Raw genomic sequence first — 23,945 nt, 5'->3', positions numbered from 1 at the left:
GAACCCCACCTCTTAGTGGGTAGGTTCTCCTTAGTGAGAAAGGTTGGATCAGGAAAGAGATGCAGTTCTACCACTTAATGTGGCCCTCATCCCAGATAGGGCCACTATTTCACTAACTCTAGCCCCAGAGGCTATAGCGAACCGAAAAATGACCTTTTAGGTTAGATCCTTGAGGGAACAATCCTCATTGTTCACAGGTGAGGCATAATGTAGGACCTTGTCCAAAGACCATGAGATGGGCTTTAGTGGTGCTGCAGGCCTAAGCCTGCACATGTTTAAGGAATCTTAAAGATTTCATTCGTCAGATCCATTTAAACGGCATATAGAAGAGGTCTAGTCGGGGTCGTCTTGCACATGGATATTGGTCCATGGATCCAAAAATCCAATCAAGTGACCTCTCTCGCTAAGTCAGCCCTACCCTTGGTGCTTACTCAAGGGTTTATATGGGGACAAGGCCGAAGAACTAGGCTTCTCATAGTATCCAAGGATACACTGCCTCCTTTCTTAAAGGCCATCGTGCTGTTGGCCGCCAGACCTTGAATATAGGGGTGGACAGAGAAGGACAGGCAGAAGATCATGAGATTGCTTTCGGTCCCTATTGCTTTCAAAGCAGCTTACTTTTCCCAAGAAGACTTGTATTGTCTTCTAGTTGACTAGACTTGTATTCTTCAAGGAATTCTATTTTGCCTTTTGAGATCCCAGTCTTTTTCCTAACCGTTAAGGGCAAGGAATTCATAAGATGAAGGAATCAGGTGTACTGTGATAAATCGAAGGCAGAAAACTTCTGAACCACCTGGATAATCCTAGGTGCATAACTAAGACCAGCCTCAGCCTCAGCTTCTTCATTACAGGGAACGGGGTGTTCTTGGGCTACCTGGGAGCCAACAGAGCCCCTCTTCCTTGGAAGGGTCTCAACATGTAGAGGGCCTTACGGAGGAAATTTGATGGGCTGAACAGGAATTTCTAAGTCCATCACTTCTATTCTAGAGACATGATGTCTGTTACCTCCACTAGAGGATCCTCGTATGGGGCTATATATCGAGATAGAATCTTGATGATGCTCGTGATGAAGAGAACGATCTGCAGCTCGGGGACTTGTTCCCATCTGAGAGGAGATGGGTCTGCGTCCATGTACCATTCCAACTCTATTGGGTTGAACCCGAGAAGAGCATCCGCTGTCACCTTGCGGATCATTTATAAACGAGCTGCTGATAGGCGCCATTCCCTTAAGGAAGGGATGGCTAACATTCCCTAATGAAATGAGATGTCCCTTATCCTCGACAGTTTCGACGCCTCATTATCGCTTCGATGCCCCAGATCAGCCTGAGGTCTGATATATGTGGAGAGAGCTTCTCCAACCATTACAGGGCTAAAATGGACTACGGGCCCATGGCCTTTGGTCATTGTAGGGTAAGCGAAGAGGGAATGACCATCATTGATCCTATTAGATCTCTTCGAGCGTTTGATGCGTATCTTCTCCAGCCTCTTAACGCATCTTACAGCTGTGCACATAGCACTGGGTCTGTCATTATCGTGAACTGGAGAGAGTACAAAACTCCTCCCTGTTAGCATCATGGAATCCTGACTGATTACAATAGTCTCTTGACAGACCTTACCATCTCCTTTTACATCCCCAAGGGAAAGGAGCGTTAGGGTGATCGCAGGTTTCAATGATTTTATAAAAACATTGAAGCCCCTGAGCTGGAGAGAATCAAGACTTCTTGAAGTTAATTTGCATCCCCGATGTTCCGGGGCCGGATCATCTCCATGGATGCTCATACAGAGTTGTTTCGGGTGCTGCCCACCCTAGCCTGTCGTCCAAGGCCATTGTTGCCTGAACTCTTTCTAGGCTTGGTTTCGCTTGACTGTGTCTGCTAATTCCGTGAAGATCCTAGGACTGAATCTAGTCCGACGAGAATCTTGTCTAGGATATATGTTATCTTCTGTAACTTGGATCCTAGGTAGGAGTGGAGGGGGTGACTGACTGGAAGTTGCCGATAGACATCTTTCAGGTCTGGCCAGACTGTCAACACCCCTTACTGAATAAGGTCCTTGTGTTCAGAAGGATTAACATTCTGAACTTGCTGTTTTATTGGAACTTGTTGAGTGGCACCAAGTCCAGAATGACTCAGAGTTTTCTTGAGTCCTTCACGTGAACACTAAACAGCCTTCCTTGGAAATCGATGGACTCTACTTTCCTTACCGCTAGTATGCTCTAGAGCTCTAAGGTATACCCTCCAGGGGATTTGGAATGTAGGAAGAGTTGAGGAAAGGATGGTGGAGGTATGTCCATTTCCATTCTAGTCTCATCTTGGTTAGGCCTTGGACCCAAGGATCGAAGGTCCAACGATCCAGGAAGAACTTCCTTCCTACCAGAAGCGTCTGTTTGCTTCGCATGATCAGAAGGTGTACATATCTGGCCGTCTGTGGAACAACGGTCATTGTAACTGTGGGATGCAGTTTAACATCCCAAGGAGAACTAAGAAACCTTCCCGTCCTCCTTTTAGGTCATACCTGACTGTTTGTCTATATCAGCTTCTCAGTGTTTCACTGTAATAGAAGATTCCTTTTTATAGTATAAAGCTTAGGATAAGTACGCAGGAAAAGAATAGGAGAGACACATACGTATGAATCGTTCCAGCCACCTGCTGCGGCCCTCCTAATTATTGATTCTAGGGCATCCCCTTTTAAAAGGAGCCCGATGGAAGATTCTAGCCCATAAGGATAGAGTAGCGTAAGCAGCGCCTACATCCAGGGAATTAATAATGAGAATCAAAGAGGCTGATGAAGAGTCAGCGTAAGGAAAAAAATAGGGGGGGGGGGCCAAGTGTATCCCCCAAATCAGGTAGGTCTCAGCAAGAGATTGTGCTCAGAGGCACAGCGTACTGGAAAACCATTCTATTGTATGGTTATGTACCAAAGATTTCTGTCTGTGATATGGGGTATTGTATACACCTATACAACTGGCATATCACAGTCAAGGCTAGTACTTGGGGGTAAGTTAACTGGCACAGTACTTCAGTACCGATGTGGCTAGCAGTTCTCCGGCATGTCAGTAACTTGTCGGCTGTCAGCGGGTCGCTGACAGAAGTCACACCATCCTAGCCAGTATTCAATGTGACTGGGTAGTGGTGAAAACTATACGCATAGTCAGCAGCCCTCTGAACCATTGGCGACCCCTCGGGCTGTCGGCAGTCCGCCGGTTATCGGCGGGCTGCCGATTGAAGGCATACCAACTCAGCTAATGACTGGGTGGTGACCAAGGGCATACACTGCCGGCTCTCGGCGGTGGAGTCAGATGTGACAGTGAATCAATGACTGCCGTCGTTGTTATCACTACAAGGTGTGGCCTGATTGTAACGTCTCTGCCCGGCGTTTGCCAGTCGGGGGTACGAGTCTTGCTCAGATTCATTAGTGCCGTTAGTATCTGCAACCTTACCAGCCTTGTGAGGTAAGGTTAGGGGGAGCTTGAACACCAAAAAACCTTTAAAAGAAACACTAAATTGCCAGTTATTGCAATGAACAAGTGAAATCTTCGGTCCAATTCCCGTATTTTCCAAACTTTTGCGAGTTCGCAACTGAACCGCATTTTTGTGATAACTTCTGAAACCAAACCAACCGTAGTACGACAGCTTGAGACTGCCATCGTGTATGCACTGGCAGCGAGAGGGGGGAGGGTACCGCCATCCTCACCTCCTCTCCTCAAACTGGAGGTAGGTATGGTTTCGGAGAGATTTTTCGAGACCTTCGACATTAAGGTCTGGCCTACTTACAGGTCAGAGGGTCTCAGATGGGGTTGGGGATTTGGAAATAATATTGCTGGGGGCATGAACCTGCATGTATTATGTTCGTGAAAATATTCACTCGTATAACTGCAAAAGACTGCGATGCATCATCTGGTGTCCCTCCTGTAAGGAAAGGAGAACAGAAATGAGTATTCAATTGATTATCTCACTGATAAACAATTTGCAAAAATCATCTTTTGACAAAAATAGCTTAGGACAGAATGCTATAAAGAGATAGCGGGAGACACATACCCGTGTATCCCCTGTGAGCCAATGCTGTTACCTCCCCTCAGTATTCAGATGAGGAAATTCCTCCAACTGGGGAATTCCCGGTAAAAAGGGGGGTCGAACACCTAGGTGTAAGGAAGTGTACAAAGCACTGTCCCCCCTTATACTTAACACAATGAGGTAAGGAGGATTGATTTCACAATCAGAGTATCGAGGGAATGCCATTCTTTCGATATAGGAGCGGTACCAGCAGAAGCTCGCACAAGGGTACCCAAGATATGTTGATTAGAAAAGATAAAAGACATATATTTGTGTATCCCAACCAATCTATTTGCTGTGACCTCCCTTACAATATTAAACCAGGGAGTTTCCTGATCAGGGAAACTCAGGGATAAGGGCTCTCCCCTTTAAGGGGTAGAGGTGTCACACCACCAGCCCTTTACGAAATTTAATATTGTAGGGTAAATGGAAACTGATTTCAAATCAGAATATTGACGAAATATTATTCTATCAATATAGAATTGGGTTCAGTAAATACCTGGGCAGGGATACCCAAGATATATTGGAAATAACTACTAGTATAATATATACGTTAGTTTTCCATCTGCCATTTATACAATACTGCAAATATACTGACTACCTGTATAATCATATACTGTAGTTCAGCCGGCAAGTTGCCGGATTAGCTAGCTCTTGCCGGAGCATCTAGCATGCTAGATAAGAGAGAGAGAGAAAGCATGGAGTGAAGGCTATCTATTACTGTGTATGTATACAGTAATAAAAGATGTAAAAGTCTAATTTCACTTCCTTTCTACTGGTATAATATATACGTTAGTTTTCCATCTGCCGTATATACTATACTGCAAATATACTGACTACCTGTATAGACATATACTGTTCAGCCGGCAAGTTGCCGGAGTAGCTAGCTCTTTCCGGAGCATCTAGCATGCTAGTTAAGAGAGAGAGAAAGCATGGAGTGAAGGCTATCTATTACTGTGTATGTATACAGTAATAAAGGATGTAAAAGTCTAATTTTACTGCCTTTCTCCGAAAAGAAGGTTCAAATGGAAGGGGAGAATGTAACATTCAGGCTTCCATCTAGCCACAGTACTATTGCCGGCTTACCACTGTAGGCCAGCCTCCGGCAGCACTAGTACAGTCGGCATGCTACCGACTGAGTCAGTACCTATCTGTGCCGGTCTACTGCCGGCCAGAGCAACACGCCGACAACTTCTGTTGTCGGCGTGTTGTGGCCAGCAGTTCAAGGGAGAACTGGAGAACCTTGGTGACAAAAGGGACCTCCCACCCACAGCCGCCATGGCCGCCGGAAGCCATCAGTCGCTGACAGCCGTCAGCTGAGGAGAGGGGGGTCTGGCCGGCTCCAGCAACCCACCGGCAATGGTAAGGTTGCAGGACGGCGGCTCAGGAAAGACAATGGCTCGGCCATCGTAGAAGAACAGGGGTGGGGGAAGGGTCCTATATGAGGTATGGGAGGGCACGGCAATGTTGCCGGACCTACATACCTTGAAGAAACTCTCTTTCAGTACCGGAACAACCCCAAGCGACAGGAGAATCTTCTATTCTCCAGCTTAGGAGGTGCTAATACAGTTAAGGGGACGGCAGTCCATGCCGTTCCTCTCAACAAGGGAGAAACAGAGTTCCAATGCCGGCGCCATCCTAGGCCACAAGAGTATACTACTCTACAGCCTAGGGTCTGCGAGCATAGGACTAGTCTACTAGACCACAGGGAGAAGGTGGCAGCATCATGCAATCACTTCAGGTGTAATCTAGGGAGGGCTAGCATCCTATGCCGGCAGTTCAGCCGGCAGGGGAATGCAATCACCCTGCCGACCGACTGCCGACAAAAGACTAAATACTCTGAGGTTCTGATCAAATCCCAAAACTTGCCGTCTGCTGTTAAGGGATGAGACAGAAAAACTCTAGGCTAGTCATGCCTGAATTCGAAATTCAAGGCCGACGCAGAGAGTTGTAGCTTAAGGCTACTCTCAGAGGGAAGACAGATTACCCATAAATCTCTATTCGAGACTAGTAACGGCTAATATAATTCCAGGAGATATCAATCTCCAAAGAATGATAACCGATACACAAGGGTAACCGGGGAAATGTCGAAAGTATATGTTGTCTAGGTTGGGATACCTAGACAAGGCGAGATCTCGGTTACCTAAAATCACCAAAACTCTGACATATACGATCGACACAGGAAAAGGGAAAATTATGCATATAAATATCTTTACAATATAAAATGCCTAAATAGCTTTCATAATAACAATTAATGCTATTAAAACCGGAATGTCGTTCTGCTAACTAAATAACACATGCCCAATGAACGACTGCACCTATGGCGACACCGGTGACCGGCGTAGATCCAAACACAATAAATACACTAATTTCATTGTGAGGCTGGAACTAAAATACATATTGTAAAGAATAAATACTCAACTTTCTGGATGGAGAAAGAAGCCGTAGAAAGCATAAAGATTCCCTTGAAATCGATTGAAAATGTCAGATCAACAGGGAACACCACCATAGCAAGTCGCTACAGTTAAAGAAATGACCGCCAGAGGGAGTTGGCGCGGTTGTGATACGATTGTAGTAGAGGAACCAGGGTAACCTCTATTGCGGCTACCCTTCTAATTCTGCCACGTATCCCCCTTCGAAGTGTAAAGGCTATTCGGGGTGCAGATTGCCATGTGGCGTGTCAAGAATACGTCCCCTGATTATATACGATACCCTTGAGAGTAATCTTAAGGGTACTCGCGCCAGAAGTTAGAATTCTGTGAAACCTTTGGTTTGATTCTCTGGGAATATCACTGTAGTCATATATACCCTTGGGAAGCTACTAAAGGAACCTTCCATCAGGACGTCATGGCTTGAGCCCAAAAAGCATATATATACATACAGAATTTTGAACATTCTTGTATACACACACATACAAAAATTAGGTGGGAGGGGACCAATCCTACTTTGCGGATTTTCACCTCTTGCGGGGGTCTCCGGTCCCCATTAACCGCGATAAAAGATGGATCTCTCTCTCTCTCTCTCTCTCTCTCTCTCTCTCTCTCTCTCTCTCTCACTGTGTTACTGCATGCTGGTGAGTGAGTCCACTTGTGTGATCCCAGAAATAAGCTGATTTAACATGGATAACAAAAGGTTATCGAGTGAAATATAGCTACAAGTTTTCGTGAATAGTCGGTGATTAGTTTGAATTCAGAAAAGTGGGATAAAACGTTGGCATAGGATAGTTATCTTGCGAATTACGAAAAATCTGAACAAGATGGCGCTCTGTAACACAGGCAAGGCATGGAGGGACATTGCTGCAGTCAGCAGGAGTAGATTCCATCAGTTGGCACAAAAAGAACTAGACCTTTTGATAACAGAAGTCGCTAATAGCTCCAACCAGTGTGACGGAAAAATATTCTGAAACATATTGAAACAATATGATCCAACAAACTGAAGCAAGTCTGCAGAAAACATCATCAAAATAATAGAAGAAATTCCAAAGAAGATCCAGGTGATAAAGCGACTTATAAAGAAAGTTTACATCAATCAACACATTCCATTCAAGAACAATAAAAAGTCCAATATGGTGAATATGCTGATTGATGCATTGGGGAAAAAAAATGCCAAAATGGTGCAATACATGCAAGATGTGGTATTCCATTATTAATCTGCATCAACTGATTAGGAAATGCGATGCATGTCACGTACCAACACACCCTACTTGAGCTGAAATACAAAAGAAAATAAATAATAAAGATACAAAGGTATTCTGCTCAACATGCTTAGCCTGGATAGAAAATATAATTAAGTCGAGACTGAATCTGCAAATAGTTGAAGAAGAAGAAGAAGAAGAGGATATGTGTAAGAATGCAGAGGAAATCATTGATACAACATATGATGCCATTCAACAATATACTTACGAAGAAATAAATTATCAGATGGAAAAAAATAATAGACCCAAGAGACTCTACCCAGACCTACATAAAAAAAAAAAGATATAGTCTGCAATTTACTGAAAAGAGGGAATTGCAGATTTGGCAAAAGATGCTACTACAAGCATCCAAAGATATGCCATAATTATGAAATATATGGTAAATGTGCATATTTAGATGGATATGGAGACGAATGCAGAGATCTCCATCCATAAATATGCAAAAACATGAAAGAAGGAAAAGGATGCAAATTCAACAAAAATTATCGAAATATGCATCCTGCGACCATGAATGAAAGTCAGAAAACTCAAAAAACAGAAAAAAAAAATGAAAGCAAAATTGAAAAAAACAAGAAAAAAAAAAAAAAAACAAGCCGAGTATGTATATACCACGCTATGCACGAAAGGCCTCAAGATATGATGCCTTTCAACCCAAATATGCATAATTAGAGCGCAACAACAAAGAATGCATCTATAATGCCAAGGGTTGGTGCAGATATAGGGATAATTGCAGGTATACACACAAAAATAAATATGAAGGCGAAAGAGCTAATATAATAAAAAAGTTAGATTTTTAATGGCAGAATTCCTGGAAATGAAGAAAAGAACATCATATCAGAACAGGAAGGAAGCATGGGAGAATCCATATTATTGCCAATATTAGATAATAGGGATGAAACACAAACCATCATAGTGATGAATGCACAGGGTTTAGTCACAAGTAACTCTAAAAGGAAAATACAGTTCTTAGAAGAACTAACCCAAATTGAAAAAATAGATATATCAAATATAAGTGAAACATGGTATTCCCAAGATACTGGCAAGATAAAGGGTTTCCAAACATATAGATCAGACAGAACAAATAGGAATCAAGGGGGAACCGCAATATATGGAAGAGACATAAATCAAGGAAAAGTCTGTGAAAAATACAGCAACACAGAATGTGAATTGATTGCGGTAGAATTTTAATATGAAAAACTAGTGAATATCGTAGTTTACAGACCCCCAAATACTAAGGAGTTTGACATAATAGAAAAAATAGATGATATATGTAGAAACCATAAAGACTGGAATATACTCCTAGCCAGAGATTTTAACTTTCCTTTTGTGGATTGGACAGAACGGATAGAAGAAAGTGGTTGTATATATACATATAAAAAAGAGAGTAATAGTAGCGCAGAAGATAAGAGGCAATTTGAAAAGCTTCAAGATATGCTATTAGAACATTATATGCAACAAATAAACTACATTCCAACAAGAAAGGACAATGTCCTAGATTTAGTATTTGTGAATGAGGTGAATTATGTTAAAGAAATAAGTGTATAACACGGGAATTTCAGACCACAATGTCATAGAATTAATAGTCCATTCCAAAGCATGTGAACGCAGAGATAAACAAAGCACAAAACGATAGGAAGGGTATGGAAAATATAATTTTTATAGTAAGAATATAAAATGGTCAGAAATTAATGAAGAATTGAACAAAGAGTGGAAAAATGTATTCGTAAGTGATAATATGCAGGTAAATACGGATATACTGTACAAAATACTAAGGAAAATTGTTGAAAAATATGTAGGAAAAAAAAAAATAAACATCAGACATGTATACCAAGAGACAAAAGGACCTTATTTCAGAAAATTAGAAAGTGGAAGAAAAATCTTGCAAAATAAAATAATGTATGGAAAATGATGGAAATAAAAAGTAAGATAGAAAATGCAGAACAAAAGATTATAAAATCAAAAGAAAATGAAAAAAGGGACTTAGAAGAAAGGACGCTTCAAAATATATATATAAAAAAAAAGTACTTTACTCCTATGCAAAAAAGATGAATAAAGGGAGATTAGAAATAGGCCCTCTAAGAAGTGAAGGATGGTTAACAAATAAAAAAAAGGAAATATGCAACATATTAGCAGAAAAATATGAGTGAATTCACGCCATGAATTACGAATGAGAATAGTGAAACAGAAATGAGAAGAAAATATTGAATATCTAACAGCTATAGATACTGTATTAATGAAGCAGATATTGTGCAGGCTTTAAGCGAAATTAAAAATGGATCGGCGGCCAGACCAGATGGAGTTCCAGCGATTTTGTTAAAAAGAAACTGCACACACTATCGCAAAGCCGCTTGCAATACTGCTAAGACAAAGTGTACATATGAGCAAGACATATGTTAAAACATAAATTAGCATATATAACCCGCATTTTCAAAAGTGGATCAAGACTAGAGGCAAGCAATTATAGACCTGTTAGTCTAACATCACATATTATGAAAGTGTAATAAAAAAGGGTAATAAAAAAGGAAATAATGAATCATTTGGTTAAAAATAATTCATTTAATATAGGTCAACAAGGTTTTGTGCCCGGAAAAAGTACACAAACCCAACTGATAGCACACTATGAAAACATATAAAAAAATATGATAAATGAAAAAGACAGAGATGTGATCTATCTAGATTTTGCAAAAGTCTTTGACAAAGTAGACCATAATATATTAGAGAAAAAAATGAGAAAGCATAATATTGTGGGAAAGATAGGAAAATGGGTAGAAGAATTCCTGCAAAACAAAAAACAGATAGTGGTTGCAAATGACGAGAAATCAGATGAAGCTCAGGTAATATCTGGCGTGCCACAGGGTACGGTATTAGCTGCACTACTGTTTGTTATTATGATCTCAGACATAGACTGTAATGTTAGAGACTCTGTAGTGAGAAGTTTCGCCGATGACAAAAGAATAAGTAGAAAAATTACTTGTGATGAAGATAGGAACTCATTACAAAGAGATCTAAACAAAATATATGAATGGGCAGAGATAAATAGGATGGTATTTAACTCCGATAAATTTGAATCAATAAATTATGGAAACAGAGAAGGAATGGTATATGCATACAGGGGACCTAATAACGAGAAAATTACAAACAAGGAAGCAATTAAAGACCTTGGAGTAATGTTAAACAGGAATATGTTATGCAACGACCAAATAGCAACACTGTTGGCTAAATGTAAAGCAAAAATGGGAATGCTATTCAGACACTTTAAAACAAGAAAGGCTGAACACATGATTATGCTTTACAAAACTTATGTACGTAGTACACTCGAGTACTGCAATGTGATATAGTACCCACACTACCAAAAGAATATTGCACAAATAGAGTGTACAAAGGTCCTTTACTGCTAGAATAGAAGAAGTTAAGGACCTGGACTACTGGGAAAGACTGCAATTTTTAAAATTGTACAGTCTAGAAAGGAGAAGAGAATGCTACATGATAATACAAGCATGAAAGCAAATCGAAGGAATTATTGAAAACATCATGGAGCTAAAAATATCAGAAAGAGCAAACCGAGGTAGATTTATAGTGCCCAAAACTACACCAGGGAAACTAAGGAAGGCGCACAGGACATTAATCCACTACGCACCAGCATCGATAATGCAGCGACTATTTAGTGCGCTGACAACTCATCTAAGAAACATATCAGGAGTAAGCGTAGATGTGTTTAGGAATAAGCTTGATAAATACCTAAGATGCTTCCCAGACCATCTAAGACTGGAAGATACATTAGCAACTCTCTGGTGGATATACCAGGTGCCTCACACTGAGGGACCTGGGAGAACCCAAACATAGAATAGGGCAATAAAGGTAACGTAAGGTAAGGGGCTCTCTCTCTCTCTCTCTCTCTCTCTCTCTCTCTCTCTCTCTCTCTCTCTCTCTCTCTCTCTCTCTCTCTCTCATAAATGAAATCTTTGTTTCTTTGCTAAGTCTCTATTGAGGCTTTATAATCAAGCACCCACAACTCCGGTTAACGTTATGAGATTCTACTCACAGTACAAGTGAATAAAATATTACAGAAGCATTTAAAATATAACTACTGAAATTAGTATGCTAATTGGGAAATGATAGATCAAGTAATAATTATTTTTTTAGTAAATATGAAAAATCCTTCAGTAGCATGCCCTTAAAGGCATTCAGGCCCCCTGCCAGGATCATTGGGAGTGAAAAAATGTCGGCATCAGAGACCACACAGGCTCAGCAACTCAGCTATGCTCAGTGTACCACCGAATCTTTTAAGGGAAGGTATCGCACAGCTGGGCCTCTTCCTAGGCTCAGTGGTATTTGCAGTGTTAGTCCAAGAGATGCATGAAATGCTATGCAAGTCTAACTAATTGAGGAGTGTAGTAAACGCATCAAATCCTTTGCAAGTTGTACTAATTCGCATAGGCAGTCCATTTGAATCATGAAATGTTATGCAAATAATTTAGTGTATCAGATACATCAAATGCTATACAACTTGTACTAATTTGCAAAAGTAGTCCATCAATGCATGAAATACTATGCAAGTGTAAAGGAGTCTGTCAGACACACAATGCTTTGTAAGGTGCTAAAAATAACGAATGCCTGGAGACTGTCATATTATCGGCATAATTTTATTATAAAGTGTCACTATACATAATTAAAGCCTGAAAAACGGATTTTGAGCTAAGCGAAAAATCTATTTTTGGGTGAGATAGCCATGTCGTCCTGATGGAAGTTCCTATTGGGTAGCTTCCTTGGGTATATTTGACTACGGTGATATTCCCAGAGAATTTACCTTAAGGTATCCAGAATTCTAACTCCTGGAGCGAATATCCCTAATTAAATTTAACCAGGGATATCTCATAATATCAGAGGACGTATTCTTGACACGCCACATAGTAATCTACACTCCAAACAGAATTAACACTTCGAGGGGTCAAAGTGGCAAGAAAACGAAAAACGAGAATGAAAGGCGAGCCGCTAGCAAGGCACCTCACCTATCTCACTTCGAGTGCGTACATAGCACCGCTGACGGCGCCATCTGTATTCCTTGTAGCGATACACGAGGTGCTACAGAAACTGTATATAGGGAGGGGTCCTATAGCCCTTTTTAAGAAAAAGGAATGGCGGGTCCATCAGGACGACATGGCTATCTCACCCAAAAATAGATTTTTCGCTTCGCTCAAAATCCGTTTTTTGGGCTCAGGCCAATGTCATGCTGATGGAAGTATACCAGACCATTACTGTATCTGTGGATTCTCAAAACGTGCCGTACTCTCAAGAAGGTATTTTCCGGTCAGCCTAGACCTAGAGACCTAAGATGTTACCGTCATACATCGTTTCATCTAAACATAGACTATGTTAGTGCTTCCTGCCCCCTACAGGGAAGTCATACTAGACTCTGGAAGAAGTCTCGAGGAGTACATATACCTATGTATGAATAACAGACAAGCCAATATAGTGGTCTCACCCTATATTATGTAAAGCAAAGTTTGTAAAAGAACCGCTTGCGTCGATATGAAATACCGACAAGTTCCCCGGTGCCGTTCTATTACTGGATTGGACAAAGGTTTATATCCGAATAGGAAGAAATTTGTATATCCGCCACCGTCCCAATAGGGCATGAAGTCCTCCCTACTAGGGGAAAGCATAAACCAATGAAAGTTTGCTTGTAGTAAGGAACAATCTTTTAGGATTATTCATGTTAAAATTTTACATAGTTTAAGTAATGCTAAACCATTTTCTAGTAAAATGACACAGGCGAATGAGACACAAGGTTCACAAGAACTAGTTTATTGACAATCAATAAAAATAAAAATAGGTTAATCAGCAATTATACAAGTATAAGAAGTGGATAACCAACAAATAAGCATAAGGATCATAGTAAGCAGAAAAATTGTTTATCTGAAAGGAAAGAACATAAGCGCCACTTTTAATATTGAGATATTAAAATCATAAAAGTCTGTCTTAGTATTCAATCACACTGGCGTTGGAAACGCCTGGCACACGTGTCTGCACTTCTGCTTGGTTCACCTTTGATTATGGAACAGTCAACGAGGACACCTTAGTGACCTAACACTTAGTCTGTAGAACAGTTCGTGACTACACACCCACCCTAGAATTAATCGTCCCAATTAATTTCACTGTTCCTCGCAGAGTTAAACAGTAGGTTTGACGACACTACCCACTGCTACCACAGACCTCTTCAGTTGCTCCACTTGCTTCGCATAGTGTCTAAAGAATACTCTGGAAGACTTCCAGCCAGTGTATGAGCGAAGATGTTCGAAATCCATGTTATTAAAGAAATTTATGGATGAGGCAACTTTCCTCGGATCGTGACCTGCGTGTGTACTATCTGGATCCGCCCTGTGAATAAAATAGGTGATTTTCGCCCTTAGTTGTTTCAGAGATAAATTTGAACCTGATGTTTCTCCCCTAAACAGCTGACCTCCCCTAAAGTCTGAAGTTCTACGAAGATAGACCTTTAGGCATTCCACTGGACATAGAGATGCATCTTCTTTCAGAGGGCAGATCCTCCAGGGACCTCACCTGTTGGTGGGTAGCTCGTTCTTGGCAAGAAACGTTGGGTCCGGAAAAAGGTTTAGTTCTCCCCCATCTAAGCACTGAACACGACTTTCCTCTCTCGAGAGGGCTACTATTTCACTAACTTTAGCCCCCAAAGCGAGTGCAAACAGAAATATAACTTTTTGGGTCAAATCCTTTAAAGCACACTCCTCATTGTTCATCAGCGAAGAAAAATGAAGAACCTTATCCAGAGACCATGAAATGGGTTTCGGAGGTGCTGATGGTCTGAGCCTAGCACAGGCCTTCGGAATTTTGTTAAAAATGTCGTTAGAGAGGTCGACCTGGAAGGCATATAGAATAGGTCTTGTCAAGGCGGACTTACATGTTGATATGTGTTGGCTGCTAAGCCTTGACCATGGAGGTGGATGAAGAATGATAAGCAGAAGTCCGTCGAGATCTTTTGTGGATTCTTCGCCTTGACAAAGGACACCCACTTCCTCCATGATGACTCATATTGTCTTCTGGTAGATTTGGACTTATATTCCTCTAAAAAGTCTATACTGTCTCTTGATATCCCAAAACGCTTTCTCACTGCTAGGGAGAGAAAATCATGAGCTGCAGGTTTCGGGTTTTCAGTGATGAAGCACAGACAGTCGACTTCTGACCTCGCTGAGTCAAAACTGGATCCGGTATCGGTAGAAACTTCAGCTGTAGTTCTAATGCCAGAGGGAACCATACGCTGTTCGGCCACTTGTGAGCCACTACTGCCGCTTTTCCCTTGAAAGATCTCAGTTTGTCGAGGACCCTCAATAGAAGGTTGTGAGAAGGGAACAGGTAAATCCTGGACCATCTGTTCCAGTTGAGGGACATAGCCTCCACTGCTTCCACTAGGGGATCCTTGTACGGGTACACGTAGAGAGGTAACTTCTTGTTGTCTTTCGTCGCAAAGAGGTCTATCTGCAGTTCTGGGACTTGACTCAAGATGAAAGAGAATGATCCTGCGTCTAGGGACCATTCTGACTCTTATCGGCGTGAGCCTGGATAGAGCGTCCGCCGTCACATTGCGGACTCCTTGAAGGTGAACTGCTGACAAGTGCCATCTGTTCTTTTCCGCTAGCCGGAAGATGGCCAACATCACTTGGTTGATTTGAGGTGACCTCAATCCTTGTCGATTCAGGCATCTCACTATCACCTCGCTGTCTAGTACCAATCTTATGCGGATCGAGTGGCGAGGGGAGACTTTCTTCAATGTAAGAAGTACTGCCATGGCTTCCAGAAAGTTTATGTGAAATTTCTTGAATAGGTTGGACCAGGTTCCTTGGGCCTTCTTCCGGTGAGAATGACCTCCCCATCCCTCCTTCGAGGCGTCTGTATGAATAGTCATAGAGGGGGGAGGTGGCTGGAGAAGCGCCGATTTCTTCAGTTGTTTGACTTTGGACCATGGCTTGAGAAGCGTTCGCAGACAAGTCGGTACTGGTCTTATCAGATCTCTTCGCGCGTTTGATGCATATCTTATCCAAACTCCGGTTGCATCCTTTAGCTGTGCTCTTAGCACTGGGTCTGTTACTGAGGCAATCTGGAGAGAGCCCAGCACTCTCTCCTGTTCACGTCTTGATATCCTTTTGGAATCCAGAAGTCTCTTGACAGAACCTGCTATTTCCTCCCTCTTCTTTACAGGGATGGAAAGTTGGTGTGACAGTAAGTCCCAGTGGATTCCCAGCCACTGAAACTTTTGAGATGGAGAAAGCCGAGACTTTTTTCTGTTGATCTTGAAACCTAGATGTTCCAGGAACTGGATCACCTGTTGGGAAGCTTGCATGCACTCTGTCTTGGATGCTGCCCACACCAGCCAGTCGTCCAGGTAGGCCACTACTTGGATTCCCTTTAGGAGTAATTGTTTGAGAGCTGCATTCGCCAGCTTCGTGAATATCCTTGGGGCTATGTTTAGCTCGAATGGGATGGCTCTGAAGGTGTAGAGTCTTCGTTGTAGCTTGAATCCTAGGTAGGAGGAGAGTTGACGATTAATTGGAATGTGCCAATAAGCGTCTGACAAGTCTATGGAGACGGTAAATGCCCGCTTGGGTAGTAAGGACCTTATGTGTTGCAGTGTTAGCATCTTGAACTTGTAGTTCACTATGAACTTGTTGAGTGGCGACAAGTCCAGAATGACTCTGAGTTTTTCTGAGTCCTTCTTTGGAACACAAAACAGCCTTCCTTGGAACTTGATGGACTTTTCCCTTCGGATTACTCTTTTCTCCAAGAGTTCTCGAATGTATTCTTCCAGAACGGGGGTAGAGTATTGGAAGAATTGTGGGAACGGAGGTGGAGTGCTGTGCCAGCTCCAACCCAGTCCATTCTTGATTAGGCTGTGGGCTGATCCTCTAGCTCTTGCTCGAAAGGTAGTAGACTGTCCTTCGAATGCTGGGTTAAATGCCGGAGACTGTGTTGTCACGGCTTGGGGTACCCACTGGTACGTGGTCGGGGTTTGTGCCATCATCTGGGGCACTGCGGTCAAAGGAAGTTGCTGCTGTTGCTGTCTGTACGACTTGGCTGGCCTAGAGGGTAGCCTAGGCTTCTTAGTCTTCCTCTTTGGTTGGGGACCCTCATCCGGGGAAGACTTTCTTTTAAGAGATAGGCCCCACTTCTGGATAAAGTTTCTATTTTCTGCGGCGGCCTTATCCACTACCTCTTTGACCTCTTCACTAGGGAAGAGGTCTTTACCCCAAATGCAGGAGATTAATTTCCTTGGTTCGTGCCTCACCACAGCCGAGGCGAACACGAACTCCCTACAAGCTCTCCTAGCTTTGACGAAGCTGTAAAGGTCCTTCGTCACTGTGGCCAGGTGTGTTTTGGCCACTACCATAAACATCTCTTGAGCCTTGGGGTCACTTGCCATCGTCTCTAAGAGTCGTTTGCAGAGACATTGAGGCGGCAAGTCTTTCTTTTGTCTCTTGCTCCCTACGCAAGAGAAAATCAGACAGCTTCGGGAGGTCTTCGCCGAACTGACGTCCGGCAATATCGGCCTCCAACTTCCCGACTGAGAAGGTAAGATGGACGTCCTTCCAGTCTTTCTGGTCCATGGGTAAGGCCAAGGACAGAGGTTTACACTCCTCCAAGGAGGGACATGGTTTACCTGCCTCGACCGCTTTCAGAACAGCCTTAAACCCTTTTTCCATAAAGGGGAAGGCTCTAGTAGGAGAGGCCACAAAGGAAGGATGCTTCTTACTCAAAGCAGGTACCTTTGAGGTTGTGAAGCCCCTCTCCTTCAGTGAGCTTGACAGTAAAGCCTGTGCTTTAGTGTGGTCAAAAACTATGACCTCCTTTGGCTCCATCTCTTCCTTTGAGGCTGGCTCCTTCCTAAGACGGACATAGCAGTCCGGGTACGACTCCTTGCTGGGCCAGAATTCCACCTCCTCGAGGGGGACTGGGCCCAATCTCTCCGAGATGACGATCTTTCCCGTCGTCATAGGCATGTGCTCGGCATACCTACAAGGATTGGCATCCGAGCACAAGGGAAGGTCCTTCACGTTGAGCTTCTTCTGGGGCCCACGTGATGCTGCAAGTCTTCGCATCTCCAACTTCATTGCAGCTGCCTTCTCATTGTTTTCTTTCTGCATCTGCTGGATCATTCCAACGGTGGAAGAAAGAGTCCTTCCCAGATCCTCTGGGATAGCAGACGATGTTGAGGGAACAGGTTCAGGGGCCTGAACCAGAGTAGCCGACTCCTCGTCGAATTCTTCCTCTTCATTGTCCGAAGCCTGGGTCAGCTCCTCTTCCTGGTCTTCTGCCAGAGGGTCTTTTTCGGTGTACTTGGACACCTCAGACATCCTATCGTCCAGTTGGATGTCTTGTAGGGCGTCCAAGAATTCAGAATCCACTGGAATCTGAACCAGAGGTATCTCCGCTTGAGGCTGGGGAATCACTGCCTCCGCTGATGCCTTGGGGAAAAGGTAAGCCCTCATCTTCTCGCTTGGAAGATAGGGGCCAGAAGTATTCTTCTGGAAGCACCTCACCCAGGTTTCGAAGCTTTTCCCTCGCTGCGTCCCTTGACTCCGCCGACTTCGGGGCGTCAAACGCCTCGGTAATCAGGTTAGTGCAAATTGTACATACCTGCGGGTCCCAATAACGGAGATCACCTTTGGAGACTGCGCATGCTGCGTGCCTCCTGCACAAATCATGTCCGCAGAAGTTCTTGCTGCGGACGTTGCAGAATAAACTCCCACACTTCGGATGATCCTCCTGTAAAGAGAAGAAATTTCATGAGTATCAAGTGAAAAACGTATCACTGGATAACTAATGTTAAGTATATATAGCTTAAAGTAACTAAGCTAGAAAGGAAAGAAGGAAAGACACACACTTGTATTTCCTGCCCAGTCAATTGCTGTAACCTTCCAAATAATTAAATTTTTATGGTTATTCTTATTCTAGAAAAACCATTAAAGTATTTCCAAAGGAAAAAATAGGTGTAGCTCACACCAAAATAAGTAATTTTAATATACTGGATAGTTAATAAAGAAAAAACTCACTTTCTTCATCTGTACAAGACAACACAAGAATGTTGGAAAAACTTAGTGTTATAATATATTCTATACTATAGTTTTCTCCATGCAGTATATCCTATACTGTAAAAATACTGGCTACTGTATATAATATGTGCCGGCCGGCATGTACCTTAAATTAGTTCCAAAGTATACTACCTTTAGACTATTGGGTGGAAGAACGCTGGTTCAAATGTGTGTGCCGGCCGGCAGTGTCTGCCGGCCGGCGGCCGGCAACTGTAAATGTTAGCACCCGGCTGCCGGCCGCCAATCGTAGCGGCCAGCAGATCTTATGGTGTGCTTCTGTTGCCGGCCGGCTGCCGGCCACTCAGGCCGGCAGTCGGGCTAGGGTACAAACACTAGAAGAGAAACAGAATGGATGCAAGGATATAAGACGGCACTGCCTTACAGCCCGGCATCCAGAAGGAGTGAACATAAGGAAGGGGAGAATGTAAATTCAGGCTTCCTTCTATCCAATGCTACCTGGCTCTACAGACAGACATGGATGTGAGACCAAGGGAGGTCTGGGGAACACTCTACAGAAGTTAGGCCTTTGCCGGCAAGAGACTGAGTCAGCTCCACATCTTAACCTATACTAGGTACAGATGTAGAACGACGGCCAAGAGATGTAATGGCTAGGCCATTACTAAGGAAAGGGGGGGAAGGGGGGAGGAGGGTCCTACAAACTCTGCTTTAGTAACAGATCACCCCGCAGCCAAGAAATCTCATCCTAGCCTAGGGGGAATCATGGGAGGGAGGCCGGCAATACTTGCCATCTCCCCCAGTACTAAAACAAAGTTTGGTGTTATTATTCACAAGGGAAAGAAGAATCTTATCCTCCAAACCGAGAATAACAACACTAGACTAGTCTGCTAGATCACTAAAAGAAGGGATCATCTCGTACAGAAACCTTCAGAAGTGGTCTAGGGAGGCTAAGCCTCCTGTGTCTGCCCTAGGCCTAGCAAAGGAATCTCATTCTCTATGCTAGAAAGAAACAGACCCAGACTAAATACTCTGATGTCCTGCCCCTCCTGAAGCCAGATTCTCTGGAACCAGGAAAGAACAGAAACACCCTAATATAGTTATATCTAAATATTTATTCAGATAAACCATTAGGGTTAAGCCTAAGGCTTAAACAGAGGGAAAAGGGATTGTGCTTATTTTCCGAGGAGAAAAGAGCAACCGGGGAGTGTGCGAAAGTATACTAAGGCTCCATAGGCAACTAGCCTTGGCGCGAAGAGAATCGATTACCTAAATCACCGAAACTCTCTCGTATACGATCTTGGAAGAAATAACAACAATATCTTATATGTATAAAACTGCCTAAAGTTTCAATAAATTTTAAAACACTCGGAAATCTGAATATCATGCATGAAAGTAATAGGGCCAAACGTCTAGGTTACGAAGCCTAGTGTGGGCTAGGATCGGTAATTCAATCGCCGAAACAGCAATACTAATAGCATCATATAAAGAATTCCTATGTAAAGCTAAATAGCTAAAATTATTAAAGCATAAGGGCAAGGAACGTCGCTCTGGCTAACTAAATGACTCATGCATGGCGAGCGACAGCGTCCAGGACGCCTCCGGTAGGCAACAGCTCTTGTAATGAAAATATCGCTATCGAATTATCTTAAAAACACCAAGAGCTTACATTTATACATAATAAAGATAATACTCAACTTTCCAGAGGCAGAAGAGGCTGGAGAAAGCATCATAAGGTTGAAATAATCCAAGATTTATGAGTAAACACAGAGAAAACACCGAGTTGTTGAGCTATGCAAAAAGGAATACAGATGGCGCCGTCGGCGGCGCTATGTACGCACTCGAAGCGAGATAGGAGAGGTGCCTTGCTAGCGGCTCTCCTTTCATTCTCGTTTTTCGTTTTCTTGCCACTTTAACCCCTCGAAGTGTTAATTCTGTTCGGGGTGTAGATTTCTATGTGGCGTGTCAAGAATACATCCTCTGATATCATGCGATATCCCTGGTTAAATTTAATTAGGGATATTCGCTCCAGGAGTAAGAATTCTGGATACCTTAAGGTAAATTCTCTGGGAATATCACCGTAGTCAAATATACCCAAGGAAGCTACCCTATAGGAACTTCTATCAGGACGACATGGCCTGAGCCCAAAAAACATAGTTTAATGTAAAAGAAAGTTACAGTCATAAAAAAATTGCAAAGTGGATACATTCCTGTTTTTTGTAACAAAAATTACCCATTTTCACAAAGTCTTCCAGAGGTGACCCACCAGAGCCAGAAGTGTGTGGCAATTACAGAACATGGCCAAGAGACAAGAAAAGAGCCTCATAAGATATTTTTTCTTAATTCTTATTAGTAGAATTATAAAAAAAAAAAGTATCAAGTTATATAAAAAAATCAATTTTTAGTTAATTTCCCTGGTCAATTTTATAATTATTATTTGTTTTCTGCAAAATTACTAAAGTTAGTGCATGAAATGAAAGTAGAACAGCTGCTCATTCTATTCATGCCTATGAAAATCCTTTAACTATAACAACCATTTTTTTTTTTTTTTCAAAAAAAGGAGCCTGTCAGACATATCGAATGCTTTGCAAGGTGCTAAATATAACGAATGCCTTTAAGGGTTAATAAGGGAGTTATTTGATCCGATTGAGGTTGACGACGGACTATGTAGAGTTGATCAGCTGATTTTAATGTAAACAATGCACGAGGTTATAATTCGCTATGCTTTTAATTATAAATACAATAATAAAATGTGAATATTACTATTGGATACAGTTAGGTGGAACAAACAGTTTAATCAAAATCTGGTTTATTTCAAATATAGCTGAGCTGTAATATATACAGTATAGAGAGCCAGGACCAGCTGGGTGTAGAGATAGGTAGTGACGCGCAGTGCTCCCAGTGTAAAGGAACGCGGGCTATTTGAAATCATCGCAAGCTAGAATTTTATTGCAATTTTTATGAGAATTTTCATTCAATAGGTATTGCATTGTTCTTGGCAGCGAAAAAATGAAACCGCAAAGAAAGAACCCGCGATAAAAGAGGGCCAACTGTAAAGAGGAGGGGATGATATCAGGGAGAGGAGGGGCTGATATCAGGGAGAAGAGGGGCTGATATCAGGGAGAGGAGGGGCTGATATCAGGGAGAGGAGGGGTTGATATCAGGGAGAGGAGGGGTTGATATCAGGGAGAGGAGGGGCTGATATCAGGGAGAGGAGGGGCTGATATCAGGGAGAGGAGGAGTTTTCTTAGTGAAATTTCTCGTGTGAACTGTGCGTGATACACAGCATGTCCTTTAAACTTTTGTAGGATATACGAGTAACTTTAACCTTTATATGGTTTATATTAAAGCTAATAATGACGTATTCAGACGTCACTGTCTGTATTACAAGGCATGTTTTGATGTATTGCAATGTTATCGTAGCGAAGGGGTTAAGGACATATACCAAGGTACTACTGTTCTTTTAATACGTTGTGGGTGGAAAAATGGATAATCACAAAACACCTGTAGGGTTTCAAGCGCTGTTCTATCTTGTCTGCATTCTAGAACTGGGTCATGTGAATTTTCCATCATATCTCCATAGGAATAAAGAGTGTGAACTACTAGAAGACAGAACATTGCTTTAAAGTGTCATTCTTTTTAAAATGAACATCATAACTCAACTATTAGTTCAATCTACCTTACTTTGTTATTAACACATTTATTGTACAATTCCCACTAATTATCTAATAATGGATTTTTAACAAAATCAAAGCACTGATAGGGACTGGTACACTTGATTTAGTCACAGTAGGTGTGGCTTTGACTGCTTAACCAACATCCTAAACACACTAATATTTATGGCAAAGATTTCAACTACTTCCTAATGGACCCACCACTCCACAACACTTAGTATATCAAAATTTGTTTCTACTGTATCTATCATAACCTCCTGACTATGAAAGTCTCACGATGAGTGAATATAGTATTTGTTATATGCTTAATTCCAATACCTATTGCTTAGAACCCTCAGCAACCCAATTTATAAGTACTTGGTCAGGTTTTACTGAAAAGCGATACTGGTTGATTAATAAATACCCCTCTATATTTGAATGGCACTTTTCTTGACAAAAATAACTTTAGACCAATTTCTCAGTTAAATATCTTTCACAGTGACTTACACAATTTATGCCAGAACATCAAGGTTTAGAACTCAAATTGAAAAAGGATAAAAAATTCAATATAAGTAGAACATTCAACATAAATGAAATTTACAATAGAATATCACGTATTAATAAAAATTAAAACAGATTTACTAATAACTATAGGAAAATTTTTATTTTTCAAATTCACAAACCTGATTTGACAGCGAGGTAGACTGAAAGTGTTAGCTGATAAGAGGTTTTCAAGTCGCATTGTACTCTTCATTAGTTTATTGCCTCCTCCATCCTGAAACAAAACATCCTTTAACACAAACATGAGAAATAAGCTTAGTATAGTATATGATACCAAGGATGAGTAATATTAAAAAAAAATGAACACAACAATCATTAATTTACATAAAAATTTTAGCTATCCCAGCAAAAAAGAAAAAAAAAAAAAAATCATAAGCAAAATTCCTTATGTAACCATAAACAGTACAGAACATATCTAAACAAATCTAAGATAGTTCCTTTCTTTAGTTGGCGAGAGATATACTCAACAGCATAGATAGGACATGATGGCTCTCTTGACCAAACGAGCATTTAAACCTTCTGTTTGGCAAAACAATTTCCTTTTAATTTTTCTCAGTTGTAAAATTCTAACTCATTTCTTTTGCCTTTGAAAACCATTTAACATCTGTAGTTTGATTTTTTTTTTTATACATATTTGCCTTTATGAGACTGGAATGTTGACATTACCACTTACAATAAGGAAATTTCCTGTTTTCTTTCCTTACATTAAACTTACGTCTCTAGTAGAGCAATAAGACTTACCCACGTCTAACAACAACAACAAGCTACGCAAGTATCACTCTTCATTTTCAATGTCAAAACAATTCCATATACTCATGATATAACTAGTCAATGGGGAGGAGGGTGGGTATGAATATGAATATCAGGTGAATATAGCTACAAATTTCATCATTGAAAATAAATTATTTCTATGAATCTCCCTTGATAT

General features: G+C 41.7%; 1 protein-coding gene across 1 annotated transcript in view; it reads right to left on the bottom strand.

The window, feature by feature from the left end:
- Positions 1 to 23,945, bottom strand: part of Zw10 (Zeste-white 10) — a 648,851-nt gene that overhangs the window by 283,248 nt on the left and 341,658 nt on the right. Inside the window, exon 8 of the mRNA XM_068376802.1 lies at positions 23,140 to 23,231. Within this exon, the coding sequence (XP_068232903.1) occupies positions 23,140 to 23,231 (92 nt within the window). The remainder of the gene's footprint in view (positions 1 to 23,139; positions 23,232 to 23,945) is intronic.

This window comes from Palaemon carinicauda, chromosome 7, assembly GCF_036898095.1.
Source record: "Palaemon carinicauda isolate YSFRI2023 chromosome 7, ASM3689809v2, whole genome shotgun sequence".
NCBI lineage: Eukaryota > Metazoa > Arthropoda > Malacostraca > Decapoda > Palaemonidae > Palaemon > Palaemon carinicauda.
Note: the sequence above shows the minus strand (reverse complement) of the source record. Positions and strands in the feature narration are given on the sequence as shown.